The following is a 10,225-nucleotide window of genomic DNA, read 5'->3' as shown; positions in this document are numbered from 1 at the left end:
GTTCACACTCATGAGAATGTAGAAATTCCAAAAGCATGTGATAATGGATTCACAATAATTGGTGGTATAAGCAATAGAATGCATTTGTGTAACTATGAAAAGGTGAAAACCAAATAGAGTGAAAAAGAGAGTTACACCATGAGAATACACCAATTATTGTGAAAGAATGAACATCGTATAAGGAAATTGCAAATCATGGTTCAATGAAATGTTTAGGCAATTCCTTAAGTTCATTTAGTCACTGCTAATCACGGGGGACAAAATAAGAACGGAAAAGCTAGCACAAATGTCCCGGGAATTGAACTTGGTGGGATTTGGGCAAAGGTTAATTTGAAAATGCCAAGTTCAATCCTAGGCAAGATTTGAAGGTTAAAATAGCTTTTGGGAAAATCAGGCAGCATCCTGGCTGTAATTTGGACATTCTCGGATAGCCAAAATAGCATGAGAGTCATATGAATCCAAAAAGCAACAAGCATAATCAATCAGTAGCGAAAAGCAATAATCATGATGACAAGTGGATTGCACATAACCAGGCAACAGCAACATAATCACAGAATGAGAAATGCAGTAGGCAGCAGAATATGAAGAGTACATCATGGCAAAACAGGATCAATACCACTCAGCAATCAATCAATATGTGCTCAATTAGGTAAACAAATATGGCGTAATTAGTAGGCCTAGAATCCTCTAACCACATCCTAGTTACCTAGCAACAGATATCTCTATCTAATCCTAACAATCAAAATCAAATTCTAACTAACTAGAACTAACAGTAACTAATGGAAAATAAAATAGATGAAACAGAATGGGAGCAGAGGCAGGGGAGTAACCTGGAAGCATGGTGGAATGGGATGGGGGTAGGCCGTAGGGATGAGCAGAGTCAGAAACAGATTTGCCGCCTCAGATGGTGGTGGTAGTGAACCCACGGCGGTACAGTAGGGGGTAGCGCATAGAGCAGTGGCGGAGGGTGTAGGACAGGGGCAGGAGAGAGAGAGAAGAAGAAGAAGGGAGGAAAGAGGAGATGGAGGCCTGCAACGGCACTACAGTGCTCGCCGGCGGTGAAGGGAGGCGGTGCTCGGTTGAGGTTGCAATAGTGAGAGAGGAATGATGAGTGAGAAGGAGAGAGAGAATGGGGGTGATGGTGAGAGAAGAGAGGGGCGACGGCAATGGTTGGAGTTGCTACTGGGAAGAAGGGAGGAGGTTGGAGGAATGTTGCAAGAGAAGGAGAGGGCTGGGGGTGCGTCTGTGCGAGTTCCTGTCGCGTCCTTAGGGTTATCCCATTTTTGAATCGACGTGGGTGTGCACGGCGCGCATCAACGCCAGCACAACTCTCTGGAAAATATATGGGCTGGTGCCAGCAGCCTAGGGACACATACGCGGCAAATGCGCGTCCGCGTGCATGGCCATAAAGGTGCATGGACGCGCACGCATACTGTGCGCGTCCGCATGGGACGAGTTGGGCTAAAAACTTAACGTTTGCACAATAGAGGCTCAACTCTCTGGAAAATATATGGGGTTGCATCCGTTCATGGATGCGTGCGCGTACAGCATGCGCGGGTCCTCCCCCCTTTTTTTAAGAAGTGCTAAAAGCTTAAAATGCCCAAAAACTCCCTAACAACACCTACAACTTCTAACCAATCAAAAAGTACACAATTCACAAAGATTAATCTTGGTTATGAAATTTATTCAACTACTAACAAGCACAGCATACATGTTAGAATGCGAACGACCAATTTATTAAAACTACTAAAATGGCATGGAAAACTACCTACAATGGTAACTCAAATCACTTATTAATAAAATCTTCAAGGGAGTGGAAAGAGTATATCATGGTGGGGTGTCTCCCACCTAGGACTTTTAGTTTAAGTCCTTAAGTTGGACATTTGAGAGGCTCATTGCCATGGTGGCTTATGCTTGTACTCATCCTTGAATCTCCAAGGATCTTTGCGCCTTAAATGGTTGACAGAATTCCTAACCATCTTCACCAATCTAGGATAGAGTTCTACCCAAGATATGAGTCCCCATAGTTGGTCTTCATATAGCAAACCGGGATCCCATATCTTATCTTCACACCCATCTGCAAGTTGAATTTCATGATTTTTCCGTATGGATGGTTGACACATAGAATTCTCTTTAGTGCACCATGTCTTTCCCTTAGACCCATGTAAAGTAGCATTCATCCAATCATGGTCCCTATACCTTGAAGACTTGACCTCCATGAGCCTAATTCCCAACTTCCAACCACTACACAACTCCTTCTTACTCTTAATTCTACAAAAAGCTCTAACTTGTCCATCCGTTTTGATCAAGCCATATTCAAGTGAGAAAGTAAAGCTTAGGGATAAGGGTTTTACCCACTTGACTGTTGTGGTGAACGGTGGCTTAGAGAGGGAAACCTCCCCATACTTAGACAATGCAAGGTCGACTATCTTATGCTCTTCTTCATGTACCTCCACCTCTTGACAATTTCTTTCATCTTTTTCTTGCTTGTTGACTCCATCCGAATCCTCCTCCTCATCAATTGAGTCAAATTTAGGAGGTTGTGTGAAATCTACTTTCGTATCAACTTCACATTGGATGGAAGAGTCCTCAATGAGATTACCAACAACATTTAGTATTATTGAGTTGTCTTCAATGGTTTCAATTTCATGTCCCATGGGGAAGGATTCAATTTTTGATAAGAAGTCATAGATGATTGAATTTATCTCTTGGTCAACCTTCTCATATTCTTCAATCTTTATATGTTCCGGAGGTTGTTGGGAAGTCCATGGTGGTTCCGCATCTCCTAGATCTTCAACTACTTCTTCCTTTTCTTAAATGACCATAGGCTTCTCCAATTGTTCCAACACAAAATTCGACTCTTCCTTCTTTTCCACTGGATTTCCAATTTTTCCTTTATACTTTTCTCTTTTTTTTTTGCTTTTTCATATGTGGCCACGGAAGCACCTTGAGTATTCAAGCATTGGTAGGCTAAAGTATACACTACCTTGGTCATGTTAGTCACAAACTCTAGAGTGTTCCTTTGCATATCCACTTGTCCTTGAAGTAGAAATGTGAGAGAGTCATTTATTAGGTTTTGGGGTAGATGGAAAGGTTCATTATTTTGGAGAAAGAATTCATAGTAGGAAGGTGGTTCTTCTTGGTAAGGGTATGGAGATGGTGAGTATTGAGGTAGTTCATGGTAGAAATCTTGATAGGGTTGTAGTGGTTCTAAAGGTTCTTGTTCATAATGGTCATAAGAATATGGTATGGGTGATTGGTCATATGATGGATATGGGTCACAAGAAGGTGCTTGGTATGGAAAGGCTTGTGAGTATGGTTGAGGTTCATGTTGAGGGTAAGAGTCATAGGCATATGATGGTGGTGATTGCTTGTCATGAAAAGATTCACCATGGCCATTGAATTGACATGCATTAGGATGGTGATTATACCTATAAGTATCTGGAGGTTGTTGTCAATAGGAGTGATCAATTCATTGAGGCTCTTCCCATCTTTGTGGGTTCCATCCTTGATGCATGTGGTCATTGAAGTTCACATTTTCTACAACACAATTAGAACCAAACTCATAGCCAAAGTGAGAATTCATGATAGCAAAGATAAAAAAATAAAAGGCACAAAAACAAGGGGTTAAAATCTAGCTACTAAATCAAACAAGCAAACTATTCACAATATTCACATATGTACAATAACCAATAACATAATACCATTGCAATTCTCCAGCAACGGTGCCATTTTGATGAGCGGACTTTTGACGGTCTAGAATTTCACTAATGAAATCTCGTTGCAATATAGTTTCTAAACCAACAATCATCCTTTCATACAAAAATTTGTTTGTCACTAGTACAAACCCCTAAAATCTATAAACCGAAGTATTGAACCTCGGGTCGTTCTCCCTAGGAATTGCAATAAAGTGCCTTGTTATTGGTTATGGAGCTATGTTTGGGTTTTTGAGATATTAGACATGAAAGGTAAATGGCAATGAAAATATAAACTAACAACTAGAAAGCTCTTGGCAAGGTTGTGAGAATTAGAAGTCATATCCTAGTTATCCTCCTCAATTGTGACCATAATTGTCCATTGCTACCACTTAGTTAACCTCTAACTATGGAGGAAAGTCAAGTGGATGAATCAACTTGATTTTATAAGTCCTAGCCAACTCCTAAGGGAAAGACTAGCTCATGTGGTATCCAAATCAATTAGCAACTTCTAATATATCAATCAAGAAAGGAATTAGATAACTCAAGCGTCACTAATTACTCTACCTAGGCCAAGAGGAGCAAAATCTACACTAAAATCCAACCAAGCATTTTATCAAACACTTGGAAGGCAATAAAAGGAAAGCATAGTAAAATTTCAAGGAAAGTAAATCTACACTACTCAATTGCAAGGAATTAAACAACAACAAATCAAAGAAAACAAGATCTACATGAATTACCTCAAATTGCATTAAAGGAAAATAGAAGAAGCAAAAGTGCATCAACATAAAAGTAGAGAATTACAAGAATTAAATGCTAAACTAGAGAGAAGAGACATAGGAGAAGAAGAACTACAAAAGGAAAAGTAAATCAAAGCATGAAATTAACCTAGATCTAAGAGATCCTAATCTAGATCTAACCTAATCCTAATCCTAGAGACAACTGAGAGCTTCTCTCTCTAAAACTAATCCTAATGTGTAAAAAATGAATCCTCTATGATCCAAGATGCATTCCCCTTCAATCCTTGATCCTTTTGAGTGTTTTAGGCGCCAAAGTTGGTTTGGATTGGGCCCCATAGGCTTTGAGAATTCGCTGGCCATGTTTTTATTAAAAAATTATATATCAGAGCCGATGCGTACGCGCACAGCACGCGTATGCATCCATGGGTGACTTCGCAAGGTGCACGTAAGAGCCTGGTGCGCGTGCGCATCCTTGGGCGAGTTCAATTCTTTGGCTTTCCATTATCTTCTCCACTTGCATGCTTCCTCCTTGCTCCCTTGATCCATTCCTAGCCTTTTTTAACCTGATACTACTAACAAACACATCAAGGCATCTTATGGAATCAAGGAGGAGTTAAAATTATCTAATTAAAGACCTAAAAAGCATGATTTTTACACTTAGGCACAAATAAGGGAGAGATCACAAAAATCATGCTAATTCATTGGCTAAATGTGAGAAAAGATTAGCAAAATACTCTAAATCCAACACAAGATAAACCCTAAAAACAGGGTTTATCAGCTATTAGGATATCTAATTGATATAACTGGCATAAACATTCATGACCATGCATTTGGGACTTTGAAGCACTAAAATTTCGATATTGAGACTTGATATCGATTGTTTGGTGTTTATAGAAACCAGATGGCGCCTCGTGGACGCGGTTGAGGTCGTGGGAGAGGTCGTACTACTGCTCGAGGGCTGGGGGTAAATCCAAATGACCCAGTAAACTTTATGGCGTCATTGGAGAACATGGCTACTGCTATGCAAGCCACTGCTGAGGCTCTTGGGCAACAGATGAACAACCATGGCAATGACGGAAGTGGAGCTCAAGGCCCGATGACACTGGCAACCTTCTTGATGGTTAATCCACCTAAGTTCAAGGGAACCACTAGCCCGACTGAAGCCGATACCTGGTTCCAGGCTTTGGAGCGAGCACTGCAAGCGCAGATGGTACCTGAAGGGCAGTGTGTTGAATTTGCTACATATATGCTCATTGGGGAAGTATCGCATTGGTGGCAAGGAGTTTGACGTCTCTTGCGGCAGGGTGATGACCCTATCACCTGGGTTGCATTCTAGGAGGAGTTCTATAAAAAGTACTTTCTAAATTCTGCCAGGACGGCCAAGGAACTCGAGTTACTGTAGCTGAAACAGGGTGCTATGTCCATATCTGAGTATACAGACAAGTTTGAGGAGCTGTTCAGGTTTTTCTGTATGTGTCAGGGAGCTCCAGGAGACTTTGAGGAATGGAAGTGCATTAAGTATGAAGGAGGACTCCGGAGCGATATCTTCAGCTCAGTGGGACCAATGGAGATCAGAACTTTCTTAGAGTTGGTGAACAAGAGTAAGGTTGCTGAAGAGTGTGTGAAGAAGGCGACTGCAGAGAAAGGGAGCCATAGGGGACCATTCCCACAGAACTGAGGGAAGAGCTTTGCTCCTAGAGGTCTACCTTTCAAGCAGGGAGGTTCTGGATCACATCAGACTCAGGGTCATAACAATTTTAGGAGGCCAGGTGAGGAGATTTGGGAAGCAGCCTCAGAACAAGCAAGCTTGTGCTAGGTGCGAAAGTCACCATTCGGGAGCCCCATGCAAGACCGAATGGGGCTTGTGCTATTCTTGTGGTAAGGCAGGACATAAAGCCACAAACTATCCAGAAAAGCAAAAGCAAGGTGCAGGGAGAGCACAGCAGCCTGGTCGGGTGTTCACCACCTCAGTTGTTGGTGCCGAGGGATCCGAGACACTTATCCGAGGTAACTGTGAAATAGCTGGTCAAATTTTAAATGCCTTATTTGATTTGGGAGCAACACATTCATTCATTGCATTCAAAAAAGCTAGTGAGTTAGGATTGAAGATTGTAGTTTTAGGTTATGACCTAAAGGTCTATAATTCCACCCATGAAGCCATGGTAACTAGGCTAGGATGTCCACAAGTTTCATTTAGGGTCCAACAACATGATTTTGTCCATGATTTAATTTGCTTGCCGATGATCGGTCTTGATCTTATCTTGGGATTAGACTGGTTATCTGAGAACCATGTCCTGCTCAACTGTTCTGCAAAATTGGTGTGCTTTATGCCGGAAGATACAGAAGGACCGGTCGTAGTGAATAGTTATTACTTGAATTCTATGATGGTGAATTGTTCTGGGACTGAATGTCAGCGTATTTTGTTGTTAATCGCGGGTGTTTCGGGTGATGATCAAAGATTGGAACAAATTTTGGTTGTGTGTGAGTTTCCAGAGGTGTTTCCCAAGGATATTGATGAATTTTCACCTAACCAAGAGGTTGAGTTTGCTATTGAGTTGGTGCCTGGGGTTGGACCAATCTCGAGTGCTCCTTATAGGATGTCACCTCTAGAAATGACTGAGTTGAAGTCTCAGCTAGAGGATCTGTTGGGTAAGAACTTTATCTGACCAAGTGTTGCTCCGTGGGGCGTGCCAGTGTTACTGGTAAAGAAGAAAGACGGAAGTATGCGGCTCTATGTGGACTATAGGCAGCTGAACAAGGTCACAATAAAGAATAAGTACCCACTACAGAGGATTGACGATCTCATAGATCAGTTACAGGGAGTCGGGGTTTTCTCTAGGATCGATTTGCAATCCAGTTATCACCAAATAAGGGTGAGGGGTGAGGACATCCCTAAAACTGCTTTCAGGACTCGTTATGGTCATTACGAGTATACTATGATGTCTTTTGTGTTGACAAATGCTCCTGCAATGTTTATGGATTATATGAACTGAGTTCTTTGTCTGTTTCTGAATAAATTCATTGTTGTCTTCATTGATGACATACTGATTGATAAACCCCATTTTTAGTGTTTATCTTGTGTTGATTTTAGGGGATTTTATCACCCTTTCTCACATTTATCCAATGAAATAGCATGGTTTTGTATATTCTCCCTTTTTGTGCTTAAGAGTGAAAGCATGCTTTTTAGGCCCTTAATTGCCAATTTTAATCCACCTTTGATTCCACTAGATGCCTTGATATGTTTGTTAGTGAATTTAGGTTGAAAATGCTAGGAATGGATCAAAGGGATGAAGAGGAAAAGCATGCAAGTGGAGAACTGATGAGCGGATAATTTGTACGCTTTTTGGCATTGTTTTTAGCATGTTTTTAGTATTTTTGAGTTAATTTTTAGTATATTTTTATTAGTTTTTAGTTAAAATTCACTTTTTTGGACTTTACTATGAGTTTGTGTGTTTTTCTATAATTTCAGGTATTTTCTGGCTGAAATTGAGGGACCTGAGCAAAAATTTGACTCAGAGACTAAAAAGGACTGCAGATGCTGTTAGATTCTGACCTCTCTGCACTCGAAGTGGATTTTCTGGAGCTACAGAAGCCCAATTGGCGCGCCCTCAACGGCGTTGGAAAGTAGACATCCTGGGCTTTCCAGCAATATATAATAGTTTATACTTTGCCCGAGATTTGATGGCCCAAACTGGCATTCCAAATCAGCTCAGAAATGCCCGGCGTTAAACGCCGGAACTGGCACAAGAATGGGAGTTAAACGCCCAAACTGGCACAAAAGATGGCGTTTAACTCCAAGAAGAGTCTCTACACGAAAATGCTTCAATGCTCAGCCCAAGCACATACCAAGTGGGCCCGGAAGTGGATTTTTATGTCATTTGCTCATCTCTGTAAACCCTAGGCTACTAGTTCTCTATAAGTAGGACCTTTTACTATTGTATTTACATCTTTTGATCTTTACATCCTTTGATCTTTACATCTTTGGATCATTTTAGATCTTTTGATCACTTTAGATCTCTAGATCATCTTTGGACATCTAGTTCTTAGATCATTGGGAGGCTGGCCTCACGGCCATGCCTAGACCTTGTTCTTATGTATTTTCAACGGTGGAGTTTCTACACACCATAGATTAAGGTGTGGAGCTCTGCTGTACCTCGAGTATTAGTGCAATTAATATTGTTCTTCTATTCAATTCAGCTTGTTCTTGTTCTAAGATACCACTGGTTCTTCAACTTGATGAATGTGATGATCCGTGACACTCATCATCATTCTCACCTATGAACGTGTGCCTGACAACCACCTCCGTTCTACCTTAGATTGGGTGGATATCTCTTGGATTCTTTAACCGGAATCTTCGTGGCTGGATTCTATTCCAACCTGATTGAGAACCGACAGATGATTAGTCGTGCCGTGACAGGGTGCGTTGAACATTTTCACTGAGAGGATGGGAGGTAGCCACTGACAATGGTAAAACCCTACATACAGCTTGCCATGGAAAGGAGTAAGAAGGATTGAATGAAGACAGTAGGAAAGCAGAGAGACAGAAAGGACCAAGCATCTTCATACGCTTATCTGAAATTCCCACCAATGAATTACATAAGTATCTTTATCTTTATCTTTATGTTTTATACATCATTCATAACCATTTGAGTTTGCCTGACTAAGATGTACAAGGTGACCATAGCTTGCTTCATACCAACAATCTCTGTGGGATCGACCCTTACTCGCGTAAGGTTTATTACTTGGACGACCCAGTACACTTGCTGGTTAGTTGTGCGAAGTTGTGTTTACGCCATGGTATTGAACACCAAGTTTTTGGATTCATTATCGGGGATTATTTGAGTTGTAGTGATCACAATTTCGTGCACCAAGAACTCATGAAAAAACAAGGATTTGGGATGCTGAGATCAACGCGCATGCACAGCGGATGCGCACGCGTGGAAAGTGAAGTCGCATGGCGATGCATACGTGAGACATGATGCGTACACGTGGATAGAAAATGCCATCAACGCGTACGCGTGACCCATGTGTACGGATCGGTGCTCGCACGTGACCCACTTAAAGTGAATTTGTTGGGGGCGATTTATGGGCTTCCCAGGCCCAAATCCAACTCATTTCTGAGCCTATTACATGCAGAATTCAAAGGGGGATCAAGACATTAGCACATAGTTTAGTTTTGATCATGATTTAGTTAGTTTCTAGAGAGAGAAGCTCTCTCTTCTCTCTAGATTAGGGTTCTTAGTTTAGATCTAGATCTACTTCTTCTCTTTTGCTTTAATTTTTCTTTTTCATCCTTAATTGCTCTCTAGTAGTTCCTTTGTATTGTTAGTTGAAGTTTATGAATTCTTTTGTAGATCTCCTTTTTTTTCAATGCAATTCATGATTTCTTTGTTGTTTCATAATTACTTTGATCTTCTATTGTTGTAGTTGTAGATTCTTTTAATTCTTGAAATTTGTGATGTTCACCTTTATTACCTTTTATGTGTTTGATGAAATGTCTCTTTTAGTTATGAATTAGGTTTTTCTCCTTTTGAATTAGGTTGAGTAATTGGTGACTCTTGCGTTATCAAACTCTTTTGTTGATTGATAATTGAAAGTTGCTAGTTGACTTGAATGACACTAAAGCTAGTCTTTCATTATGACTTGACTAGGACTTGTGGACTCAAGTTGATTATATCCACTTGACTTTCCTTCATAGTTAGAGGTTAACTAAGTGGAGCAAAGGACAATTCTCATCACAATTGATGATGATGATAAGGATAGAACTTCTAGTTCTCATTCCTTGCCAAG

The 10,225-nt window shown here is 40.9% G+C and overlaps 1 protein-coding gene across 1 annotated transcript; it reads left to right on the top strand.

The window, feature by feature from the left end:
- Nucleotides 1-5,489: 5,489 nt before the first annotated feature.
- On the top strand, nucleotides 5,490-7,101 carry LOC107491474 (uncharacterized). The gene is made up of 3 exons (XM_016112315.1): nucleotides 5,490-5,696; nucleotides 5,916-6,036; nucleotides 6,197-7,101. Exons 1-3 carry the CDS (start codon nucleotides 5,490-5,492, stop codon nucleotides 7,099-7,101), a joined length of 1,233 nt encoding a protein of 410 aa, XP_015967801.1.
- Nucleotides 7,102-10,225: the final 3,124 nt, after the last annotated feature.

The sequence above is a fragment of the Arachis duranensis genome, chromosome 1 (assembly GCF_000817695.3).
Source record: "Arachis duranensis cultivar V14167 chromosome 1, aradu.V14167.gnm2.J7QH, whole genome shotgun sequence".
Classification (NCBI taxonomy): domain Eukaryota; kingdom Viridiplantae; phylum Streptophyta; class Magnoliopsida; order Fabales; family Fabaceae; genus Arachis; species Arachis duranensis.
This window is presented reverse-complemented; position numbering and strand designations above follow the sequence as displayed.